The sequence below is a fragment of the Miniopterus schreibersii genome, assembly GCF_964146895.1.
Source record: "Miniopterus schreibersii genome assembly, chromosome: 18".
Lineage (NCBI taxonomy): Eukaryota > Metazoa > Chordata > Mammalia > Chiroptera > Miniopteridae > Miniopterus > Miniopterus schreibersii.
This window is the reverse complement of record NC_138121.1, coordinates 21,339,728-21,367,033: the sequence shown is the minus strand read 5'-3', so window position 1 is coordinate 21,367,033 and position 27,306 is coordinate 21,339,728. Positions and strand designations below refer to the sequence as shown.

The 27,306-nt window shown below is 42.4% G+C and overlaps 1 protein-coding gene across 1 annotated transcript in view; it reads right to left on the bottom strand.

Annotated features, from left to right (window-relative positions):
* Positions 1-27,306, bottom strand: part of WWOX (WW domain containing oxidoreductase) — an 861,667-nt gene that overhangs the window by 592,437 nt on the left and 241,924 nt on the right. Inside the window, exon 8 of the mRNA XM_081118786.1 lies at positions 24,044-24,308. Within this exon, the coding sequence (XP_080974912.1) occupies positions 24,044-24,308 (265 nt within the window). The remainder of the gene's footprint in view (positions 1-24,043; positions 24,309-27,306) is intronic.

Sequence of the window (27,306 nt, the reverse complement as noted above, 5' to 3'; positions counted from 1 at the left end):
AGCTGCCCTCTTGAATATACTTTTTGAGGAGAAAAAGCAGATAAAAAGGGAAGTGTTGCCTACGTAAAAAGTAAGAGAGAAGAGCTGTTGTGCAGAATTAGGTGGCTGTGGGCTACTGTTAAAACTCAGAATATGGATTATAAGTATAACTGCAGTCTTCTCTACTGTATTTGATCCATCACAACTCTTTGAAGTAAACACTATTGCCCCCACTTTATAGATGAAAAACTGAGGCTTAGAGAGGTTCAGCAACCTACCCCAGGTCAAAAAGCTGGTGTATAGCAGACACAGGATTTGTACCCAGTTTTGTTTTATCCCAAGCCCAGTGCTTTTTCCACTGTACCATTCAGTTTTCTCTATCAAGCCACAGGCTCACTGATGTCTACAGAGAAGGCAGGGCTGGGCATTCCTTCTAAGAGGAGCTGAGAAAGTGCCATGAGACGGCTCCTCTAGCAACTGCCTTCCACGGGCTATGTGGAAGCGAAACGATAGACCCAGAAACTCAGCTTGAACTCTGAGGATGCTGCTCCTATGCGCAAATCTCCCTTTTGGTTTTAATAATAGAGCAAAAAAGAATCAATCTGCCAGCAGAACTGACCAGCATTAACGAAGTCTCACAGTTTGAAGGGTATAGTGTTAGGGGCCCATTAAAAAATTTATTAAAAAAATTTTTTTTTTTAATATATATATATATAGGCAGCCTGGAAGAGCATTTGCAAGCTTAAGGACCAGATCTGCTCAGTAGAAAAGAGCAATTGAACAGGAAACAGGGGAAAGCCACAGTAGAGTGATCCAGTACCAAAGGAATCCTTGGGTACCCAGAGGCCAGGGAGGCTCCAAGGGGCAATCAGGAACGACTTTCTGGGAGAGGTGAATTCTGACTAGTGGCCTAGAAAGGAGCAGGGAGAGTTTGAATTATTTTTTTAATAGAAAGGAAAACATATCAATAGACACCACCCCAACCGAACCCCCAAATCATCAATTTCTAAACAGATATTGGAAACAAACAAAAAGATAATGAAACCAAAGCTGGCAAGAGCCAGGGTGATGAGTGTCACTCGGTCTGGAGTCAGTTCACAGCCAGAAAGACAGGGCACCCAGAATATTCCAATACTATTCATAGAGTTATGAGAATTATGTTCTTCTAAATTCTAAGGAAGCAAAAAAAAAAAGTTTCAGTGCTATATCTATTTCAAGCTTTTATCAGCACTAATTTAAGCCCCCTCCACCCTTATAATTCTGAACAGAGGGAAAGCAGACATTAATTAAGCAAAGCTTCATCTCTTTCTACTCTAATGATTAAGCCGAGTTACAGTTATATTTTTCCCCAAGATTTTTCTCCACTTAATGAAGACATTATCTCCCAGTTTTCAAAGCCACTGTACAAAAGAGCATTCAAGAGACATTAAAGTCAGTTTAAACTAAAAAGTCTTTTTGAAGTCAATAAACAATAAAAGAACAATGAAGAGAGAGCCTTTGATCGTGCCTTAGTCTAAAGTCTTTAATTTCTGTTTTAATCTACAAGATGTGTAAGTCTTGTATTCAAATAGTCTTCACCTCTAGAATACAGTAAGCTTGAAGCAAATGTGTTTTATAATCCTCTCTTAGAATATATATGAATGTGTATTAATGCATATATGGGTGTATATGTAAATACGTGTATATATGCAAACATACATGTATGGATGTACGTGTACATACACCTCACATATGTACATATACATCCGTATCTCGTTAACCTGAAGTAGGTCAGCAGGAAGTTCTTTGTTAGGAAAAGGAGAGAAGAGATTTAAAATTATTTCCATGCTACCCCTTTGAAAATTAAAAAAAAAAGACAGAGAAAATGGAATCTTTGGCTTTGAAATTCATGACAAGATCAAAGACTATAATGCACATAGATTTTTCAAGGTATACATTATTAACAACACAGGCAAACACATAACTAATCAATAACATGGTCAAGGAATGATAAGGGAAGCACGTGTTTTGGGGGCTCCGTGCCTAACACCACGAAGGGCAGGGATTGGGTTCCGCCCTGAGATCTGTTTGCTTGGGCGTCGCACACGGCCCCGCCATTTCCTCCCATGCTATAATGGTCGGAGTGCCTAATAAAGATGAAGGGAAGGAAGAAAAACAGCCTAATATGCCCCATGTGCCAAAAGTCGTTCCTATGTGTTAACCACATTTTCTCTTTATTCAGGTGAAATTCGCATATCATAAAATCAATAATTTTAGAGTGTCCAATTCAGTGGGATTTAGTACATTCACACTGTTGCACAACCAACACCTCTGTTGAGTTCTAAAATGCTTCCATCACCTCAACAGGAAACCCCATGCCCACGAACAGCAGTCCCCATTCCCTGTCCCCGCAGCCCCTCGCGACCACCAATCTGCACTCTGTCTTTCTGCGTCTGCCTAGTCTGGATGTTCTATATAAATAGAATCATATAATATGTGACCTTTTGTGTCTAATGTGCTAGCCTCTTTTAACTCAAAAATAAATTAAGTCCATCTGAATACAGCTCTGATTTGAAAGATCCATTCTTCAAAAAGAAAAGAAAAACCCATGAAATGTAAGTATTCCAAAAATATAGATTACAACCCTGGTGCCCTCTGATGAGGGGTATTATTTCCAAGGTGCATTTATATGGGGAGTTTATTTCCAAAATGGATTGTGTTAAGTGGAAAATATTAACACCTTGCCAGAAAGCATGTTAACTAAAGAGACTAGGGTCCATGGGCTTATTACAGAAGAGGCACATTACTCAGAAATACTGCCCCAATCTCTGAGCTTGGGGTCCTGGGATAAAACAGACAGTTCTTTAACAAACCTTCCCTCAGAGCCACACAGGGAAATGACAGCACAGGCTCGGTGATTTGTAGGTTTATGTCAGTATAATTTCCAACCCAGATTATTCATCCACATTAGAAATGGGGATTTTTATAATTCTATGTCTTTCCCTGATGTCTTCCTCCCTTCCCTTCCTTTCCTTCCTTCTCAGAAATGAAAGGAAGGGGTTGCTTGTCAGACCTTTAGAGAAACAAAGCCTCCCCAGGACGAATGGGCAGGAGCACATTAAAGTAGGGCAGTGTTTCTATTTTTGCACACAAAAGAGAAAGTAAAGGCAGATCTGGGTTCAAATCCTACTTTGCTTCTGCCATAGCCTCTACATAGCAGCTCTGTCCTGTAGAAAACAGTGATTGCCATTAAGATTAAATGATATACAGGCAAATGGTTAGCACTCAACAAATTCTAGTCCTTTGAGACTGTCATTTCTATTCAGTCAAGTTACTTTGTACGGACTATAGGTAACAGTGAGTATGACTTTTGAGTATGCTGTCAATTAACTCTTTCCTCCCTCCCTTCCTTTGCTCCATTCCTTCCTTTCAATTCTGTTTAGTGTTACATATGCCAGGGTGCCCCTTGGCCACAATGCTAAGCAATGAGCCTTACATTCCAGCACTCCCTATCCCATACCTCTCTGAGCTGGATCAGTCAGAGCTGACCACATGTTCACTGAGGCTCTGATCAGCTTCACCTACTGGTCCACAGGCACTGCCTTTGTGCCCTAGGTTCTGATCTCCAGACCAACAAGCTAAGATTTGGTTCTATGGGAGGGAGACCTCCTTGATAAAACTGAACAAGACTGTTCTGAGGGCCAAAGGTCCACAGTGGGAAAGTGGGAAGTTTGACCCACTCTCATCCATCACCCAGACGATCCTTTGCAGACAGGGCCCCATTATAAAACACTCCTTTAAACTCCTTGCTTGACCATAAACCGTAACTAATCTAACACAGAGAGGCCCTGGGGTGAAGTAAGTGTTAGCATTTGCCCAAATTTTATGGGTTGAAGTGGGAACCCAATACTTCACCCAACAGATTCTACAACCAACTGAGGAATCAAAAAAGGTTTATTGAGAACCTACTACATGCTAGATTCCTAAAATGTGTCCGTGTACACAGTCTCATTATCTCATCTCATTGTTGCTCCTTGGCATCCTGCCAAGCTTTACCCTACTCCAAACAATACAAATGGGGCCAGTCACCTATATTTATCAATAACAATAGGTGCTCAGCATGCCTAGACAATGCTGGATGGCTTCTTCTTTGAGAAATTTAAAGGATGTGCTGCAGAGCATAGAAAAGTTTCCAGCCATGTATCAATGTGCAGTTGGAAACCTTGTTTTACAAGGCTGTCCTTTCAGCCAGCCTGGCAGTTCATGAAGCATCATAAAAGGAATTTCTTCAATTAGCCTTTCCCAGGGTAGCCTTACCTACACTGACCTGCAAGGGCACCTCAAACATGCACTTACAATTAAATTATCCCCGTGTGTCTGAAGAGCGCCACTCTCACATGCATAATTCCTCGGTGTCCTGTGTTTATTTCCCTTCACGCTTTCTTTCTGGCACGGAAAGACCAAATCTGTTACTGTGAACCCAGAACTGCAGTGGGATACGGATTTGACATGAGGCAAATACCTCCGCTTAGCAAAGGCAAATAAAACAAAAGTTCAACGAGCCTCAAAGCCAGTGTGCATAAATGTCACCGCGCCTGGAAAGAGGGGAGATCCCAGGGCGTTTATGAAATCTCGGTCCTCCCAGGGCAGTGGGGAAAGGTTACCCTGGCACGTTCCGAGGGGGCCGGTGCCGGTGCCCAAGGAAAACAGCAGGGACAGGGCGAGACCCTGGGAAGCAGCCACGGTTTGGATGCTCTCGGCGTGGCTGCCCGGGCGCCTGCTGCCTGGTTCCTCAGAGCTAATCAAGGGAAACGTAACTAGTCCAGGCGGCGGGGCGAGTTTACAACAACTGACAGTAACTATAACATACGCCAGTTTGTATTAAGATGTTATTGCACCTTTCCAGTTCTAATCACCAATTATGACTCTATTACTCCTACTTGGCAGTTCATCTGCTCCTGCCTCCGCTAAGGGCGACTTGGAGACGGACCTCTGATCTCCCGGTTCCACTTCGGTGAGCGCTCAGCACGGCGGCTGTCATCCGCAGACACTGAAGAGGTAAGGCATTGCTTCTGCTGAGATAACTGTACCTGACCTTACAACAATTTACTAAGGAAATACCTGCTTAATAGCGGTGTGAGTGCAGTTTCCTTTATGCTCGCAGCGGCGCTGCAAATTAGCGACAACAGGATAAATCTATGGCCGGCTCGCTAGACACTTCATTAAATCACTGTTCTCCTGCCTTGTAGCGCGCTAATAGAATCACAGCCCTCGTTAGCTACTGAATAAAAGATCAATCACAGGCTTTGAAAGCTCTTGCTACCAGCTTCCAGAGGAAACAAGGGGGGGAAAAGAAAGAGAGCGAGCGGGTACGAACGAGCCAGCGAGCGAGCGAGCGATATTTAGGATCATCGCAGAGATTCTGAATGGCCTCGCTGCAAGTTGCTTAAATTACCTTTTCCACGACTGACTCCAAGTGCAATACTCAGAGGAACTTGTTAAGCCCGCTTTCAAGAGCAACACTCTAATATACGACTGCTAGACCCTGGTCAAAAGTTCATAATGTGCATATGTAAAAAGGTACTAAATTGCCTGCGGGCTAAAACCAGAGGAGTTTAATTGTAGCAAAATGCTGAAAATGGTCTGTTGAGGGTCCTTCTATTGGGATACTGCTGGCTCTGGCTGATTGAAGTACGGAACATAAAAGCCTTACAACAATATTTCCTTAAATGCTGGGGAAACTGCCAGCAGTTGGTATTGCATGAATGTTGTGGTTAAAGAAAAACATTTTCCTCCCCTAAAATAAATAGAGTATTAAGAACTGCTCCAGCCCATAATTCTAAAGAATGACGGAAAAAGGGAGGGCTCAGTGATAATAAATAAGGTATAATTCACGGGGCATGTCCAATCTACTCGCAGTGTGTTTTTACATGGGGCACACTGGAGGTAGTCAGGCATGACCTGGAAGGGTTTTTGGACTGCGAATGGCTCTGATTTCGAAAACAGCTTTGCACTGAAATAACAGCTGCTCCTGGCTGCCTTGCCCATCCCTGGGTTAGATACACCCTTGTGGGGACCCTCGCAACGGGCCCTGTCTGGCTTGTCTATTTCTTCTTTCACAAAATGAGATCTTGAGTCCCAGCTACGCAGACACATATTTGGCTTGTTTAAATGGGTTTCTTGTACCCAGAATTCTCTACCTTCCCCAAATGCACTCCCAATTTATTTATTTTTTCCTTTGTGGCCTTCCTAATTAGCTCCTCATTTGGATAAATGGCAGTGCAAGAGCAGTAGATGGAGACTCAGAATGCTCGGGGGGCCTGGGTTCAACACAGGATACCCAGGAGGAACTAGCATTTGAGGTGGGCTCTCTGACTCAGGTATTTGGGAAAGTTAAAGTTTTCATGGAGCGTGAAGTACCATGTGCCATCTTAATCAGGTTTTTTAATATATCAGACATAAAATTCTGCACATTTGTTGTAGTCCCAGACTCACATAAAGGCAGAATGGTAATGACCAGATAGTTTGACAACCATGAATGTGTTAAGTACACACTCAGGCTGTCGCATGGGTTATATCTGTGGTGAAAATGTGACGAATGAAATTAGCTACATCCATATCCTTACTGACATCTGGGACCAGAACTACTATTCTCCACAGAACATACTTCTAAACTTGCAGTGGGATGCAAGTGATGCTTCCTAATAGAACAAACTAAAAACTCAACTCAAATAAAACATCCACTTAAAATTAATGTTGAATTGCTCAAGGAATCCCTCTACCCTACAGGTCTAATCCCTGCTATGACACCTGGACTGGTGTGGAATATACACATTTCGTATTTCCACAGGAGTCAAGGCTACTCTTTAGTTCTTCAAAAGCAAAGAGAGAGCTGGTCACTGGACATGCCTGTCATATGCCATGCCAGTTCTCTCTCTTACAAATTGCAAATCTGAGTTACTCAGGCCGATGTTCTACGCTAGGAACAGGGAGCTTCAGAATGGCTAGTCCCGTCTGATCTCTCTTCTATGCTCTGGAAGGGCTGGAGAAATCTGTGCACTAGGAGCACTAGTATTTGAGGAGGAAAGGAGAAAAAGGGACATAGCAGAGTACACTGGAAGATGGGCTATTAAATAAAAAACAACTAAGGAAAATATAAAGCATAAACTGTGTCCATTGCAATCAGGAGTGTTAAAATGGCAGCCCACTAATACCCCCCATTCCTTGATTATTTCCGGCCTCAGTTTGCACAACTCAAAGGGCAGGACTGAATCCATCCTTAAAAGGTGCCCAACTTCAAAGCCTCCTCCCCCCACACTCCGTTCCTACTCCCAGCCACTGAGGCTCCCAAACAACAGCTCCTCAGGCACTAATATCATGCTTGACCCATGAGGCCAGTCCCACAAAACCACACTCAGCCCTGGAGTTAGGGACAGAGCCTGCAGAAGCCTTGGTGAGCACCTGCTGAAAGAAGAACTGAGATGAAATGGGGAGGGTACACACCTTTCAGTCAGACACTCGGCTCTGCCATTTACTATCGCATGTGTGTGAGGCAAATTGCTCAAGGTCTCAATTTCCTCATTTGTAAATTGGGCATAATAATTCAAAACTAAATAGGTTCCTCTAGAAAGTAAAGTGCGATAACATATAAAAAATACCTGGCCCATTGCCAGGCAATCAACAAATTCTTCTTTGCTACCCTCTTGTATCACCCGTGTAGCTCCGAAAACAATCCAAAGGATGCTCAAATGAGAATACCACAGAGGGGACTGTCCTAAGACATGGTTGCAGTTTCCAATACAATTTCAATGGAAAACCATGTGGACTCTCTGGGAATCCATGTATTCCAAGAATGACGTAACCTATCTGATATTTTCACCCACACTTAAGAGTAGTTTCAAATATGGGAGCAAGTGACACTTACCACAGGCTAATAATGAATGTGTATTTAGATGCATGTTTATAAGCTGGTTACCCAGAACCTAGAGAAAGGCATGAAACTGCTATTTGTGACTCATTGCTCCCCTCCTAAGCAGTCTTCTTAAAGATAAAAAGAAGACTTGAGAATTCATGGGTAGCTTTCACTCTCTCAGGTTACTAACTGACACCACACCTATTGGGATAAGCATTTCCATTTCTAGTTTCTGCAAATAGACCCCCTGTCCCCATCACAGCTCCCTATGTGAAAAGTGAGAATGAATTCATACCAAAAAAGTCACAATGAATGTGCTAAGTGACAGCGGAGAGGCTGAAGTCAAGGGGGCAAAAGGACATTCAGGAAAACGATGGCATTCAGTTTAATTCCTGCTGAAAAGGCTGTAGTTTAATACCAGGTGTGAAAGAGTATACTAAAATATCCTAAAAATAATAATGATAATAATAAACAATCCCTAATCTTAAAACCATCAGCAAAATCCCCAGATCCAGCTGCTGCGAGGACTGGGTTTAATGGACACCAGAGAAACACGGCCTGCCCCAGGGTCACCTTCCTGGGAAGCTGCAGCCTGACTTTATGAATAGTCTGTGTCATCTCCATACTTAGGGGTCCCTGTGTTTAACTCTCAGCACATCGCAGGAGCCTGCCGTCCCACAGGCCAGCGTTTCCAGCTAAGCAAGTTAAGGCAGCAACCACACTGATTAATTCAGAGAGAGGGAAGAGGGAGCCAAAGCATATATTTAGATCTTTTCTGTGAGAAAATTACTTTGGATTTACATAGAGAAACAATTAGGTATTTCTCTCTCAAAATCTTTTTTTAACGTTTTGCTTTCTTAAATTTCCCCCGAATGTGTATGTTCCTAAAAATATGTGTACAGGGTAGGCAGGTGTCTCATAAGATGAAAAATCTACATGTGAAATTCCAGACTCTACCCCCACCGCCCACCCCCAGCACATACCCCATAGAGCTTCAGTACCAACCCTGACTAGAGGTACAGGAATTGTGCCTTTTGTCCTGGATAGACAGAAATTACTGAAACTGAAAGGTAAAGACTTTCAAAGGAAATGGCTTCTGGAGCTGAACAATGAAGATCCACGTAGACATCAAAGTAACACCCAAGTTACTATGCGGCTAAATTTTAGGTGAATTAACAAAAAAGGCACAATAAGAGCAAGCTGGTCAAGAAGATTCTGAGATGATCCAAAATCAACTTAAGGAGCCTTGTCATGGACCAATGGGTTCAGAGAGAGCCATTCATTATTCTATTATATACAACTTCTTGGGATTTTAAAATCAAATCTTGCAGTTTTTCACTAGTAACATCAAGTCGAGTGAGAATGCAAAAAAGTCACTGATATTATTTTTAAACATTTAACTGCATTGAAACTGGAAGGTGACTTCCAAGAATATCCATGGGCAATATCAGCAGCCTTTACTAACAGCCAGTGTTTCTCAGTGGTCAGAGCATCGGCCCTCACACCAAAGGGTCGGGTTTGAGTCCCAGTCAAGGGCATGAACCTGAGTTTCAAGTTCGATACCCGCCCCGGTAGGAGTGAGTACGGGATGCAACCAACGGATGTCCCCCCCATTAACTCCACCCCCCCACCCCAGCTTCCCTTCCATCTCTACATTAGCAGTGGAAATAAATCCTCTGAGGATTAACAAAACAAAACAAAACAAACAAAAAATAATGGCACAGACAAGTACAGAAAGTAAATCTTGCCCCATAAAAAGCCACTGATCCCTGATAGCTTACAATTAAGCCATGCACCACAAACACTCACACGCACAGATTTTAAAGAAAATAGGAAGAAAAGCAAAACTGGGTGAAATGATAGATAACCACACGGGACAGAATGGTTGGAGAGGAGGGAGGAGGGAGAAGAGAATGAAGCTGCTTCCCATGATGAAAATAAAATCCTGGACCTTGGTAGCCCTTGTCACTTCAAAGACACACATGAATTCAACCTGCAACAGAATGCTTAAGGCCTAGGCTACTTTGAAACACCAGTTATGCAAGAAATAGCATTCATTCAAAACACTGGGGATGCCCGATTCAGTTAAAACGTGAAATATGTGAAAGTCTCAGGCTGCAGTGGAAACACCCTCTTTTGTTGTAAACCTGAAAGTCTCTTAACATTTCAGTGTTTAGTTTCTAAATCCCTAAACTGATGGGCTTGGTCTAGATAATCCCTAAAGTTATGACCAACAGTAGCCACCCCAGACTGCTAAAGGAAGCCTCAGTTCCTTCTGCCACTCAGGCGCTTCTGGATCAGTCCTTCCAAAGTGATCTGCTGGCCTCCATTTAGATACTGTAATCCATTAGTTTACTAACATTATCCCTCTAGGTCATAATTAATAGGAGCAGCTAACCTGGGAAAACTTCAAGTAGTCGTGTAAGTGAAGTAAATTAAATACCGAGGTGACACAGGGAATGGAAACTGTTGGAAATGAAGATGTTTTTCCTCCCCAGGCCCAGTAAGGACGTGCTAATCATTCCATTGCTCTCCCCACCCCACCCCTATATATTCATTCTACAGGCTAATTCCACCCCCAACCCACACACAGATGAGACATTGCACCACCTATTGGCAACCGCCAGTACCCACAGTTTATATATGTATTCCTGCATATGGATATATAGAGAAGTATAAACAGACATATATTATACATTTTTAAATATCAGATTGTCTTTCTATTAATGCTAAAAAATTAGGTGACTTTTATTTTTTATCTTTCAAATGCTGCATAAGATTGTAATTTAAAAGGATCACATATGCTGTACAGAAAATGGTTTAACAGTTAAGACAGACAATGCTATACCAATGAATCAAAACAATTAACTGGCAGGGGAGAGTGGAATAAATACTGAAACACATTCTGTAGACCACATGCAACCAGATGAAGCTGTGTGCCCTTTATCTCTCTGAGGGGTTCCTCAGTTTCCTCATCCAGAAACAAGGGAATGTGCCCTCTAGCACGGACAGTCAAGCAAGTTCCTGAGTCCAGAAGAAGCTAACTTCATGTTCCATTTATATGTGCCCTCCACATGAATGTTGTAAAAACACAAAGTCCTATAAGAAGGGCTATTAAGATTTCTCCCCCAAAAAGCTTAGCACTGGCGGGGAGGGGGGGGGGATTGTGAATTAAAAACAACAAATTAAAAAAAAACAATAAAGAGAGTTTTCGTATCTCTATTCACTAACTTTCACTTGCTCAGAACAAATGTGCAAGTCACGAAGCCACACGGGCATGGTGAAGCTCTGTGACCTAAGACCTGTAATTAGCCATCGCTTCGAAAGAACCAAGAGACCAAGTGGCAAATCTGGCCTGAATGACAACACTTCCCACCGTTTCACTCAAAGTGGTGAAATGACATATTTGCAGGCCAGCTTCGGCTACCCCTGGATAATCCTGTTTTGGAAAAGTCGTTATCCCAGTTCGGAGGAAGGCCCTGGAAAAGCCTTTAATGAGAACAACAGTAACTAAACCAACAAAAATGGTTTAGTTACACACAATCCGAGGGAACGCTACCAGTCTGTCTGAACATATGCCAACTCTCCTACGTGCACAGCAAATTAAAACCGTAGGCTGCACACACACTGAATGACATTTCAGTGTCCAAGAGGCCATCCTTCCAGTGGCAGTGCGTGCGGAGACACTGCCAGCCCACAAGGGGCTGTGCGTCTCCCCTGTTCACAAGGCAGGCGGCTCTTCCTAAGGCCCATGAGCCACCGCTGTGAACGCTAACTGGCTGGTTCCCTCATCAGGTGGCATTGCAAATTTCATTACATATTTTAAATCATGTTAACATGGTTTGTTAATGTTGGTGTTCATGAAAAGGCCACAGCTATTTAAATAATGAACAGACATGATAATTTTTAGACGTATTATGGAAGTACACATGTGGATACTCTAAATATTCCCTTCTTAGAATCTGTCTTACATCATTTATTAAATGTTATCAACAGAAAGACATATTGAGATGTTTCTGAGACACAACAAATTCACAATTCTAGTGATTATTTATGGAAATAAACAATGCATCCATCTAAAGGAAAAATACTTCATGTTAAAATACAATCCCATATTACCTCTATTAGATATTCTTCAGACAAGAATTAAATGCCACTTCTTAAAAAAAAAAAAAAAAAAGATAGGATAATCTTTTGTTAAGCACCAAATAAAACAAATATTGATATTTCCTTTGGTTTGTTTAAATATGCATGCATATATAGGAACACCAAAAAGCCCATCCACACATGTATACATCCCATATATATATTCTTACCCATTTCTGTCCTATATTCAATTAAAACATTAAAAGTTGTCTAGTCTCATTCTTTTGCATGTGGCTGTCCAGTTTTCCCAACACCATTTATTGCAGAGATTGTCCTTTCCCCGTTGAATATTCTTGGCTCCTTGGTCATAAATTAATTGACAATATATGTTAATCAAGGTATTTAATTGACTTAATGGAATTCATCCTGTATTAGGCTTTCATGAAAAAAATTGATCAGTGTTGATATAGTTCTGATTAAAATGTTTTATTCATAAACACAGAGTTTTTAAAAAAGCCTCAGGATCAAAATAGCAGGATGAAATAACTGGTTTTATCTCTTTCTTCCCTCAAACAGGTTTTCTAAACACACATGCGGGTCTACATGATGTAAGAATTGGACAAAGAGAAAACATTTATTGAATACCTTCTGTCTGTACGTGTCCACGAGCACTGCTATTCTAGCTCCCGTTGTCTTTATAAATCATCTTAAATAAAGCAAATACTAAATACATTTCTCACAAAGATATATTTAAGATATAAATAACTCACTGAAAAACAACAGTGGGATTAGGGGAAAGAAAATAGTGCAGAAGTAGAAAGAGTAAGACCAAAAAAGGAATAAATATATTAATTAGATCCTTGAAGAACCGTGATTACATGTTTCTACATACAGAAACACATACATACCTGATTAAAAGATATGCCACCGGGGCAGCTAGCATACTGCTCAATAGCAGGCAATAACCAGTATTATGTAAATCATATGGAAAAAAAAGTTGCTAAAAAGGTGAAAGTTTTCCAAAATTCTGAAGACAAAATGTTTTTAATAATATATCCACTTTTTTTCAGAACGTTTTACATAAAATAATCTCTTTTTTTGAGCATGGACGATACAGAAATATGTCCAAAAGGACAGACGAAGAAGATAAAGTTGCTTTTGGTGGGTTGTGATTAAGAGATTCTGTGGGATATGCCTGCACTTCAACCTGCGTTACTTTATTAACTCATATTTGACCTGTCTCCAAAAAGGGGATCTAAGGTGACTTAAAGAAAGACCAAGTGTAGAACAAGGTAAATGAAATGTATCACTGTCGCTAAGAACTGGAGGAAGTTGATATGCTAACCATTAGCATTAATGCTTTGAAAAAGTATAAAACAGACAAAAGGCTCCAACAATGCATTATGTTATAATTTCATTATTGAGCAGACGATATTCTGGTAATTCCTCGGGGATTTTGCTTGGAGTCCAGAGTTAAAGGGTATATATCTCACATGCAGTGGCATAACTTCATATATTTGGGGGGTCATGTAATAGACAGCATCCTTGACAATAGCTTGCTCTCCATCCTTAGATATCAGTACATTTTCAGGAAAGTTTACATTGACTGATAGGATACAAAGAAAACCAGTATTTCTTGAGTGTCTACTATCGCCCTAGGGTCGTACTGTGCCTTAATCCTCTAACAGCCCAAAGATGCGGGAGCTATTTTCTCCATTATATTAAAAAAAAACAACCTCAAGGCCCAAGAGTGTGACTTGCCCACAATTATGGGGGTCACTAGAAGGAAAGGGTGGGATTTGGTTTCTTCACCTTCAAAGCCCATGTACGGGGGTTTCCTGCTACATCACAGGGCACCTATATTTTCAACAAAACAGGTCAGCATGCTCTTCCCAGATCCTACCACCTTGTACTGTTTGGTAGTGGACTGTGGGAAATAAATGAGTTAACACACAAAAGGTACTTAGAACAGGGCTTACTTGGCACAGGGGAGTCCTGATAAATGCGAGCTGTTGTTTTTGTTGTTAATATTAGTTGCCTTTGCCCTCTAGACCTAAGGAACATATACTTACTCAGGGAAAACCCACGGTGACTCTCCCAGACTGCATCGAACACATATCAACACTTAACTACAGAGAAACACGTGGGTTTGTCAATGGTCAGGTGGACTTTGGCAAAGATAAGCTTACTTTTTAACTTTTAAAAAATATGACTCCAACAGAGCCTTGAGCCTGGCAATGAGAGAAAGTGGCAATGGAAGATGTGATAAACAGGCTTAAGTTAAGTTTAAGAGGAAAGCGAACCACAGCAGAGAAAAGACCCTTCCAGCCACAAGAAATCAGCCAGGTCATTCCTAATGGGTGGACCAGAGAGGGGGGAAAAAGAGAAAGCATCTATATTACTTTCAAGAAGGAGTATGCTCCAGAATCTAATTATTTTGAAATAAATTTTTTTTTCATTTCAATGTCTTTTTTTGTTGAACCTATTGGGGTGACACTGGCTAGTAAAATTACCTAGGTTTCGAGTGTACAGTTCTACAACACATCATCTGTATATCGTATTGTGTGTTCACCACCCCAAGTCAAGTCTCCTTCCGTCAGTCACCATTTATCCCCCCCTACCCTCTCCTGCCTCCCCCCACCCCCCTCTTCCCTCTGGCTTTTTAAATGTCTTAATGATTGCCTCCTTTATAGGAAATGTGTTCAGGGTTAATACAGAGATTTCATCCATGCTAACTTCATTATTTGGTCTTTTATGGTTACGGAGAATCAACAAAGGGACAAATTACACAGAGCACACACAAAAGCCAACGAGAAATGCGATGTTCTAAGAAGGAAAAACAGACTTGTGGCCTTCACCTGCCCAGGCATATTAAAATATCAAAAACTTTTTTTTCAAAGTTTCCAAGATTTTATGGTTTCTTTTTCTTTTAAAGAGTGAGAATACTAAGAAAACATTAAGCAGGTCTCAGTAGTAGATACACGGTATTTTTTTTGGACCCGGTGCATATACTTTCGGTAACGTTTCTGTGAAAGGAGGGACTTTCTAGCTCAGATTACTTGGACAGTCTGACTGTTTATTCTTCCCCTTTTCTGAGCAGTCAGAAGAGATTTCTCTCAGTACTTCAAATAAATAAGATATCCAGCTGAACAAACACCATACATTCCCGTGGATTACTCTGGCTTCTTAAAGAATATTTCACTTTCTTTTTGCAAAATGTAAATGATTAAAGAGACCCCATCATATGAAACTCGAGGATGAGATGTTTCAAGGGCTGCAGATTCCATACAAGGCGGGACGTGCAGAAGCAAAAAGCCCTAGCTCAGTAAAAGAGCTTGATATTTCACAGGGGAAATCAGAATATTACCAAATAAGATACTTTACTTATTATATATTTTAACAGGCGTGGCTTTATAACATAAACACCACACTTCAGCATTCCATATCAGTCTCTACGATATTTTCTGAAAACAGCATAATAAAAGCGTTTCCCCCCTCCCCTTAGATTCCTACTTAATAAAACAAACCCCCAAATAACAACGACCACCACCAAAAGCCTAAAGACTATACATAGTCTGGAATAATATTCTACATGGCTTTAAGATGACCAGTCAGCCTTAGGTACTTTTATGGCTTTAAAAAAAAGTCCAGGGTCTCTGGCCAATTTTTGAAACTCAAATCAAAACTTGGCTATGTGTGTTTCTCTAGAAGGAAAATTTGGGCCATCAGTTAGCGCGGCCCTTCCTACTAAAGCAGCATGAAAACAAATACTTGACTTTAGGAAACACAACCCACACGTTTCTTTATTCTTTTCATAAACTTTGTTATTAGAGGACTGAATCTTATCTCCCACCATGAAACAGAAAGGCATAAATATGTAAAAACAAAAGGGGTGCACCCGGGATCTCTCTCAGAGAGACAGGGGAGGGACAATCCAGAAAGACGCAAACAGGAGGACAGCCAGGCAAAGACAAACGTGTCAATAAGGAGCGCTACGCCCTAAGGCCGGAACTAGCAAAGCCTGTGAGTAAATCTGCCACCATGTAGCCCACCAAAGGCACACACAAAAAACAAAACAAAACAAAACAAAACAAAAACCAAAGCGAACTTGTAAAGAGCGACAGGGAGCCGCTCAGATGGGCCCCAGTGCTTCTGGTACTCAGGCCACTGTGAAATCCTCTCCCCATGAACGGGTAGGACCCAGTGACTTGCTTCAGGCAAACAGAATGGGGAGAAGTAATGAGATGTCACTTCTGGGGTGAGGTGACACAGGACTGTGACTTCTGTCCTGCTGGTAGACTCTACTTCCCTCCTGGCTTACACACTCTGATAAAGTAAACTGCCATGCTGGAGGGGCCTCTGCGGCAAGGAACCCAGAGAGGGGCCTCCAGCTAACCGCCAGAGAGGAACAGAAGCCCTCACTGTGCTAGGCCAACAAGCCCGTGGGCTTGGAGGCGGACCCTTCTCCAGCTGAGCCTCCAGGTGGCTACAGCCTGGCTGACACCGGTTGCAACCTGTGAGTTGACCCTAAAGCACAGGGCCCAGATAAGCCATGCTGGGTTCCACACGCACAGAAACTGTGAGATAAGTAGATGGTGTGTCATCCTCATAAAGGGGCGCAGGCTGAAACAGGTGCTTGTGAGGGGTTAGCTTGCACCCTGATTCAAAGCTGTGTCACTTTGTTTCCCTTCACTCCACTAGGGACAGTCTTAATTTCACAGACAGTCTCACCCCAAGCTCCTTGCTGAACTAACTAAGACGCAATCAGCTTTACTGAAAGTTTGGTACCTGGATCCAAAGGATGCTCAGAATAATTCTGGAGCTGACACATGACCTTTGGAATCTTCTAGGTCAGGTATTCCCAAGTGTAAGCCTGGCATTTTCAACAACGACATCAGCAACAGTGTCACTGCAACGAATGATCCCTGAAGTTGAATGTATTCATTGAAAGGACTGCTTTTGGTCCCATAATCACATCCTGCATGGGTTTTGGCATTAAAATACCTATTCTCTCATGAAGTGGCCGAGATGACTCATGTTGGAGGGTGTGTTCTTGTCCAGTTTTCAGAATAAAAAGTGTGAACCTGCGTTAGTCTCCCTATTTAACTCCCTTTTGAATTATACGGTTCTGTAAGATCCAAACCTATATGGGACAACTTACCTTGGTTAACAGATTTATTTCACAGATAAGAAAACTAAGGCCCACAGATGGTGACTTGCCCAGGGACACAGCGTCCTGTACTGACAGCGGACTCTAAAATTACGTTACGTGAGACAAGACGTAAAGATGTAAGCTCATGAGCATGGAGCCTGACACTTAGTAGGTTCTCATGTAACGTGAGAAAATGCCCTCTGCGGATTTTCAAAGTGTTCATTAATCGTAGTGTAATAAGGAGGGGGGGAGGGTGTGGATTTTAGTTTCTGAATAATTCAGAACGCCAGATTCCAGTTCTCTTTATTGCTGCTGGAAAAACATTACCCTCCACCTCGCAAGGAAAAATCAACGTGCCCGGTGAGTTATACGAGAATCAAGGCTCACAGAAGAAACATTTCAGAAACATCATCACGGGGCAACACAAACTCCTGGCATCTGTTTGATCGTGCTGGCCTCCAGTGTCTCAGCTGCGCTGTGGCCAAAAATCACTGGAAAGAAAGTATGAAACTGGAGAAAAGGAAGCTGAAAGGGGGGGGATCAAAGAAGGCACCACTGGCTTAAAAGTAATGAAAGAGCCAGAAAGAGGGCTGGAAAGAGGGAGTGCATGACCGAAATGCCAACGGGGGCACAGAAGAAAAGAGACGGAGGAAGATAAAACTAGGAGAATTTCAAATCTTGGTTAAATGCTCATTAAATAATTCATCACGCATATTAAGGCCAGAGAGTCGCTTTCCCCGCCCCCTCCTGGGTGCTCATTCGGGAACAAAGGCCCAACCAGACTTAAAACACTAAAAAGCCAGGCAGGGAAAATACAGCAGTGAGATGCTGGCCTCGGAGAGCAGGACGTATTTCCCTACTCTTTGTTTTTAACGAGAAAGGGCTAATCTTCCCTCGAAGCGGAGGCGTGCTGCTGGTGGGTTTCACCAAGCAGCCAGGAGGACTTGTATTATGCACTTTGGAAGCCCGCCTAACTCCAGTTTCCACGCTGAATGCCGCCTCGGTGCTTACGTAGACTTGTGCTTGATGGTTTTACGCTTACTGTTCACAGGGAGAAAGAGACCTTCTGTGACAGACGCGGAGCCCTCGTTAGGAGAAGGGGCATCTACAAGCAATGGGAGGAGGAGCAGGCCTTTTCTTGTCTGAAACTACAATGACTAACGACAATAACAACAGTAACAGTAACGACAACCATACCGGGCCAGGAGTCTGGGGGCCCGTGGTTCTGGTCCCAGCCCTCCCAGGCACTAGCTGTGCAACTCTGGGCGGGTCCCCGGCCTCATCCATTTCTCTGTCTACACGCTCTCCACGGCAAACCTCCGCACGTCAGAGAGACTAATGATAAGGAATATGTTAATGACTGTCATTCATTAAGCACCTAATCGTCTTCCATTTATTCATTTACAAATATTTACTGAGCATTTACTTCATGGGCCAGGATATAGCAGTGTGAAGGCAAAAACAGCACTTTCAGGGGAGTGGGAGACACGCATTAAATACAAACTACAGAAATTATTTTTCTAAATTACGTTGGTGTTAAATGCTATGAAGGAGAAATTCGGGGGCCCTTCACTCATTCATTCATTCATTCATTCATTCATTCAGCACATGTTTATGGAGGGCTCTATGAGTCCGATAGTATCACAGGTACTGGCTCTTATGAAAGCATGTGATGGGGAGTCTTGAGCAAATCTTGATCTAATGCTCCCTTGAGTTGTAACGTTCGGATTGAGTTTTGAAAGATGAATAAACTGTAAGTAAGAGTGGAGGAGTGTTCTGGACTAAAGAAACAGTATGCTTCAACACCCTGAAGAAGGAAGGAGAACAGGCTGAAAGTGGCTAGGCATAAAACTGGTTGAGAGAGGACCACATATGGCCAAGTGCCTTCCATTCAGTCCTCACTTGCTTTCACAGTGGCCCCATGAAATGGATAGCAATCCCACTTGACAGTGACAGAACTATACGCAGACCTGTTCAGTCAATAGTGCCTTTTTCCTGCCATCAGATCTCGCTTCCCACCCTAGAGACACAAAACTCTACGAAGGTACTTTCTCAGCGTCGCCTGCACCTAGGATGGATAAGTGACTCGATCCTGGCCAGTGGGAGCTGAGAGGAAGTCTTCTGGGGAGGGTAATTCTCAGACAGAGGCAAGCAAGGAGGGGCCCCATCCCACCCATCCTGTCTTCAGACCTATCCCATAGGATACAATGGTTGGCGCTGCTGCAGCCATATTATAAGCATGAGGAAAAAGGCAAGACAATCACAAAGGGGCTGCCTATATAGTAGCCAGACACACCCCTGGCTACCTCAGGGCACCTGGATTTATGAGAAAAACAGATCTCTATTATCCCAACCACTTTTAACTGCATCTTAATAACTCGCAGTCCAAAACACATAAATTGATGTAGAAAATGAGCCTCAGAGAGGCTGAATAATTTCAAAAGTATACAACGAAAAAAGAGGGGAAACCTGAGTTTTAAATACAGGCCTAATGATTCTAAACCCTTCGCTCCTTTTCGCTCTACCATACCCCTTGGACTCGGAATTTAGCAAACACTGTAAACTGTAAAACTACGGACAGAATTGAGCCATGACTAATAAAACCAGGGCTAATGCTAATACTGGAAGTAAGAAGGATGTTGAAGCTGTGGGGAATGTGGCCTCAGCAAGGAGGAGAGCCCGGCCACCAGGACCTTCTGTGGGGGTCTGCAGGAAAGCTCGAGTGTGGCCGGACCACTGAGGAACCCTAGGAGTCTGCTTCTCTAAAGTATCTGGACTGGCAAGAGCAGGGCAGCCAGAGAATCACCCCTCACCAGGGAGTCTCAAAATATTTAGACTAATCAAGAATATGCTGAAATTTTTACTTTGAAAATCCTATTTCCTCCTCCCAACAGAAACAGGCCCCTGCTTTCTACTCCAATGTGCCAAGAATCAAATTCAAATGGGGGGGTGCCCTTGATAGTATCTAGAGTGTAGTCAGCTGCAGGTATTTAAAGAGGAGGGGGGGGAGAAGTATTTTTCTAAAATCCTAATTTAAAGAACAAATCAACATCTATTATCTCCTTCATTATGTTTTAAATTGTCCAACTATAAATCACCCAGCAGCAGGTTATTCAAGGGCAGAATTACCCGGCTTGGCTTTCCCGAAGGTTAGAAGAATGACATCTTGTGCTTTTTCTGGTTTAATTTATAACTCTGCAACAGAACCAGCATTGCAGGCCCATCCATTAGCAGGGTAGCTGCACATCTGTTAAAACTCAGCACAATGCCTGGCTTTACAGGGCCACAGGAAACGTAACCCAATCGTTTCAAAAGTTCTAGCTCTTTTTTAATGTAAAATGATTTGAAAATGCAGTTCCCTAAAACATCTGCTAAGCTCTTGCTACCCTAACACATGATATTCTTTCTACTGTTACCTGCCAACACAAATATTTGGTTGCACAAAACACCCGAAGAGGCACGTGATGGTGCTCGGCTTCAAATTTACATACCGATCCGCAAAGGGCTGGCTGGGACCTAGGAACTCCAGCTAAGCTGTTGTTTACCAGAAGTGAAAACTTATGTGCGGGGAAGATGGAGGGGTGGAGGGTTAATTTTACGAAGGCTCTTTCAAACATGTTAAGGAGAAAACATAACTGCACAACTAGATATATGTGGCAGGGGCACTGCGGGGCACTTGACAAAGAAAGTGGACTTGGGAATAGATGGCAAAGGGTCTGAGGCTGAAATACCATTTGCCCGAACAAGCTGGGTAAGTTCTCTGTGTTTTTAAATGCAAAATAAGGATATCAACTCTATCACTGCAGAAGGGCTGTGAGATACATGAAGATCTATATGATGATATATATGAAGCCTATGGTGCCTGGCTTGCACTGTGGAGCCTCATCTTACCTGAGAGGATGCCAGGAATCTAAAGGAATCCCACTGGGCAACAATTGCAAATAGCCAAAATTATCCCTGAGGATACAATATGCCTGGTTTTGTGAATCAGGCCCCATACAGCAGTATGTGTGTATGAATATATCATATACACTACCGTATAATATATATTTATGAATACATATGCAAAATATAATTTTAGAATATTTCAATTGCATAAAACGAAACAGAAAGTTGCACAGAGACAGGAAAATAGACATATAACGCACACATGATGGGTGTGACTTCATTATTTAAAGGCTCCCAGCAAACTTCAGCTTCCTTGAAGATGCTGCAAAAGCAGCTAGTTGAAGAATCCTGCATTTTTTTAAACATTAAAAAATCATATTCCCATTTTATCTACTATTGTTATTTTATCATAAATTAGAGGGTGGGGGAACACAACTCTCTCCCCAGGACCCCCAGGACTCTATCTTGTCCTCTAGACCTCAAGAGGAAGTGGTGGCAGAGACACGGCGTTACCAGTGGGGGTCGCTGTGCTGAGAATTAATCCCTATGAGTTTCTCATTAGTGATTATTATACTGCAGGCGGCCAAAATGGAAAAATTAATTAATTTCAAAGTGATAATGCATTTACAGCAACAATTAGAAATGTATAACTGTAAAAGGGCAACATTTAAAAGACAGATTACATTTAATAAAGTTACACAAGAACATCCAATTGTAAAATTACTGATCTGCAACAATATTCCTTAAAGAGGCACTTAAAATAGCCTGACTCCATGAAGGGTGACCTAATTACTGTAACTAAAATCACCATAGTCACAGCAAGTCACAGCAAATAAAAAAGGGACATTGATATTACGATACTGCTGTTTAATGCTTAAGGGAGCAGGCTATAGTGGAGAAGCAAAGGCAGGGCTTCCAAGCACAAGGCCGGGGGGTGTCTCTGATTTCCCTGACCTTGTACAATGGAATATACACTCCAGCAACACTCACGTCCAAAGGAAAACACTTTCTCTGAAATAAAATGCAGAAGAGGTGACAAAGCCCACAGAACACTAGCCATCTGGTGATCTCCCTGAGCTTCCTCCTGAGCATTTAGGGATCCAACTTTTACAAGGGGTAGGAATGGGAACGCAACTGCTTGGCCTACTTCCAAAAACGTGTTTGCATTACAACGGTGAAAGTGCACACTTCATCCCTGAAACAAAAGTCTTCTCACTGTAAAAGCAACAATAAGCGACAGCCAGAAGGCTGAAACACACGGTGGCTTTTCCAGTGAGCCCCGTCTGGCCCCACCAGTGGAACACAGTGGTCCCAGGTCTACATGCATGCTGGGTGCTCCTCGGAAAACAGAGTCCTAAATGCTTATGAAAGAAAAGTGCTTGCTGTGAGTTTGACAAGTAAGTCAGTCGTTCCCGCTCCACCTCTTTATAAACCTATTCATATGGAACCCTAATGGCTAGGAAATACCACCAAATACCTAAATGTGTAAAGACACTATTAGAATTTTCCTAAGTATCTAAATTTAGCTACGTATTTCATAGTCTTCCTAAGTCACAGGCTTATCTAAAAAAGTACATGTGTGACTTTTTTTTTTTTTTTAATAAATATATCTTTATTGATTTCAGAGAGAGGAAAGGAGAGGGAGAGAGGGAAATCGAAGTATCAATGATGAGATAGAGTCATTGATCCGCTGCCTCCCGCACGCCCCCGACTGGGAATCGAGCCCTCAACCCGGGCATGTGCCCTGACTGGGAATCGAACCCTGATCGTCTGGATCCTAGGTCAACAATCAACCACTGAGCCACGCCTGGCCGGGCATGTGTGACATTTTAAAGACGCTGTTTTCCAATCACTTGGAACAAGAACACGAAAAGTATACTCCAACAATGGTTTCTGCAGGGACCAAGTGTACAGGTTGGAACCAAACTCTCTTCACCTGCGTACCCTCTCCCTGGGTCTTTGGTCCCCCACCCACCACCAGCAGACTCCCAATTTACAGAGTTCTTTAGTTCCATGACCCCTATATCCATTAGCAGCAATTGCATTTTGGAAAACACTGTTCAGAACCAAAGTAATATTCAGGACAAAAATAACAACCATCATGGCAAGAAGCGCTGCATACCTACGATACAACAGGCGCTGTGCTAAGCGCATTATTTAACCGCACTTTCCAACAGGGCAGCCGCTAGGCACATGCCGCTATTTACATTAAAAGTAAATCAAATCAAATAAAAATAAAAATGTAATTCCTTATCCATACTAGCTATTTTTTAGGGGCTCAATAGCCATACATGGCCAGTGGCTACCATACTAAATAGCCAGATTAAAATTTGTGGTTTAGAAAAATACTGCACCACATTTATTGTCTAAAATGCGCATTCTTCTTTTAAGTTACTTCTTACTGAAATGATTTCATGGAGGAAGTTTCTAGTTATGGTTGTTATACGACCATCAAAAACATAAAAACGTCATCGTTACCTCTGCGAACACTTCTAAATCTAACTGCAGTAGTGTGATTCACCCAAAATAATTCAGCATTGGGGAAGTGAGGAATAAAACGCGTGCCCCAGGCGAGGCTCACACCCACTAAGAAAAGAATGTAGGCATCAGATACAGATCCTCAGTGCAAACAAAGGAATCACACCAGCTGGTGGCTCAACGGCCACAAGTCCACGTGTTCCACCTACTAACGCAAGACACAGTTTCCAAGTACTGCACTTTCTGAATAATAATAAACAAATAAGTCACATCGGAAGAAAACCAATCATCACCATCAAGACTCTGAGCCATACCAACACAATATTGAAAAACTACATCTCTATCCAATCCTCTGAGACACCTTCAGAGAAACAGGTATAATCTGAAGTCGACTGAAATGTGTTCAAGGGCCCTTTCCAATGGCTTTAATAGGCTCAATGACGTGATTAGCAAGACCAGACTCGTCACGACAAGAGGAAAGAGGCTGAAGACAACGTGCCTGGGTTTCTCTAGGACCCTTCCTAAAGGCACAGTGAGTGTGTCTGTGGCCACAGAAGCCGCTCACTTACCATGGACTTGGTGAAAGGCCTGGCCAAGGTAAACAGCAGCGTGTACACCCACCAGTTGCGATGAATGGAGGAGTACATCATGTTTCCTGGATGCACTGCGTTCGACGTGACCCCTCGAGGGGACAGGCGGCGATGGAGTTCGTTGGAGAAGAGAATGTTGCAGAGTTTGGACCGGTTGTAAGCCAGCATGGCCCAGTAGTCGTTTTTAGATGGAGAGAGGCGGCTGAAGTCTAGTTTTCCCAAGGAATCATTAATATCTGTAAATCTAAAAAAAACAGAAAATATGACATGAAGCAGCCAATCTCTGACATCTGATACAGCTTCTTAATTTTTATTGGAAGTCTGCAAAACTACAAGACCACTGAAAACTCGATTGTGCAAATACTGAAACAAAGTCAACCTTAAAAACAGAGAATGGTGATTTAACCATATAAACCAACTGGATTCAAAGATAGACTAATTAAAGGCCCAAACTCCTAAATGGAGCAGTCTCAACATGCTGAACACCCCCCGTCTCCAACATATATTTCTCAAAACCTCCAACAGGAAGTTCAGGGATAATTAAATTACATGCAAAAGCATCTTTTAAAAAGGGCAGCTGCTTTTGGAAGCCAAAAGACATCACATTGCTAACCTTTGACGGGGCTTTCCTCGGTTATTTTAGCCAACGCTTGAGTCCTGTATAGTTTCATTTAAGCATCCAAGTAAATATATAGATGAGTCTCGCTGCCTCCAAGACTCTTTTCCAGATTAAAAATTAATGATTATAAAGGGGTTACAACCTTGGTGAGGTGCCATCAATAGTCTTATACGTTTAAAAGACAAATATAAACAAAGCCAAAATGAGTTCTGGCAGAGTCTAATGTTTTTAAGTATACCCATGGCATGGATACACACAAATCAAAGTAAGTAGTTGATGTTTTATAATTGGGTCTGATGGAGTCGTTAAACACCAGCTGTTTGCTTCTTTCCTTTCTTTCTTTCTTTCTTTCTTTCTTTCTTTCTTTCTTTCTTTCTTTCTTTCTTTCTTTCTTTCAAAAAAGCAACATAAAGACAAAGTAGTGACTGCCCTTTGAAAAATGGATAAAAACAAAATTTTCTGGATGACGGTCTCATCTTTGCTAAGAACCTGGTCTGCTTCATTAAATTACCTCTGGGCATCTGCACTGAGTGACAAGGAAGTACATGAGTAACCTAGATAGCTTCTCTGGGAAACAAAAGCAAAAGGTAAAATGAAAATTATGGAATGATCTGCTTATTCCTTAATATGAGCAGTGCGGTTGAGCTATGACCCAAAAAAAGAGTCCAAGGGGCACATAGTATAAACTAAATACAAAGTTAGAGAACAAACTAAGGGCCAAGCAAGTCTCCCTTATAACAAAAAACTTTATTCGAGCCTTGCTCTAAAGGCAAAATTGACCATTAGGTTCAGATCGTCTGTGTTCTTCATTAGAGAGAATGGAGAATGTGGCACTTTGACTGTGGCACTTTCGTATGTTTAGAATGAGCTCGCTGCTTTGTTTTTTTAAGAAAAATGCAGAAGTCTCATGACCAGGGGACACAATGGGTAGATTAAATTCCTAAAAAGAGAGAAGTGATTCATGCACAGCCCCCAATCTAGAAACAAGGCAAACACACACACACACACACACACACACACACACACACACATACATGGAGCATAATAAGAAATTACATGGAACCAAGTTGAAGCAAGGTTTCAAGGAAGCACAGCTGCCAAATATCAGGCCCACTCTGCACACAGAGTGGACCCCTGGTTTCCTGCCCCGTCGCTCATCTCCTGGGCAGCAAACCCATTTTTAGGGCTCGATTAGCTCGTATTGACAGTGCTGCAGCGAGTGGGAAGTGTGGGCAAGGCTTTTGATTCCTCTGAGCCAGGACAGGCTTCCTGAAAAACCACCCTACTCACCTCTCAGCTCAAGAGGCAGTAAAACAACTCTTCAAAGGCTGCCTACTCTATTTTCAAGCTGAAAAACTGACAAAGCCAAGTAATCACGTCTTAATAGAACGATCCTCCTACCAATACACTGGCATGTTAACATTTGCTCTCTGGACATTAACACTGGCTGTTTGAGGGGACCTCTGGCTTGTACGCTTGTATTTCTATATACGCTGATCCCGTTTTTTTCTTTAACTGAGGATTTTTAAATTTCCAAACTAAAGTAATTAGGGTGGATTTTATATAGACAAAAGCTAGTATGCTGAAAGAATAAGCCTGAATTTGCATTGGAAGCTGTGTGTGTGTGGTGTGTAAGTGTACGACTCCACACTCCACACAGCTGTGCCCATTTAGAGTTGTTCAGCCAGTGCCGTGCTCTTTCTTTCTATTTCCATTGTTATCCGAAATTTTTTCACAGCAAGGAAGTCAAGTTCTCATTTTCATATGATGTATTTTAGGTATGCAGAAACTCAAGTCACTCACTCAGACTCCAGATAAGTAACAAACATACAGCGGAGACGCAGGGGGGCTCATAAATATTTTGCCTTGGGGCAGTCTGGTATAATATTTTCTGCAAACATAGGACTTTATTTTTCCCCTACCAGGGGGTCTTGACTCCAAGGAAGAGATTTCGCCAAGGTTTATGGAGGTAATTAGATATCAACACTCCCATTTTACAGCGCAGTTTCGGGCTCTGCGTCCTTGAGCTGTAAGCAAGGGCCTTCCCGGGACTGTGCACCCAGTACTCCCACTGGCTCTCCCGTGCCGTGGGGGGCAGTTAAAGTGTAAAAAACAAACCAGATTGGGGGGACGATCATTTTGCAAGAATACCCTTTAACATGTACAAAGGATCATCAGAAGGCAGAAAACCAATGCCGACGACGCGACAGGAGCGAGCCTCGCGTAGCACACTTCAGGACGGCCTTGCCTACAAAATCAGACGGATCAAGGCCCTTCCTTCCAATTCACCTTTTAAATGAAATTAAGATTCAGATCTCCAAGGTAGGAACGAATTACGCTGCAGTTAAGGAGAGAACAAAGACGTCCCAGGAAATACCCGTTTGAGATACAGATTTACAAAGGGGAGAGAGCAGCTGACAATTCAACGTAATCTCCCATTAAATACCAGCTCATTTAAACATATCCCATGGTGCCCTCCACATCTGGCACACGGCTGGGGCTGGCAGATTTATTTCCGGAGCGCGCTCTCCTGCGCCTGCCCCCACGGTAGCCTCCCTCACTCCTTAACAGGGCCGCTCCACTTTCTTTCGCAAACCTGATGTGATTTGCAAAGATAGTGATG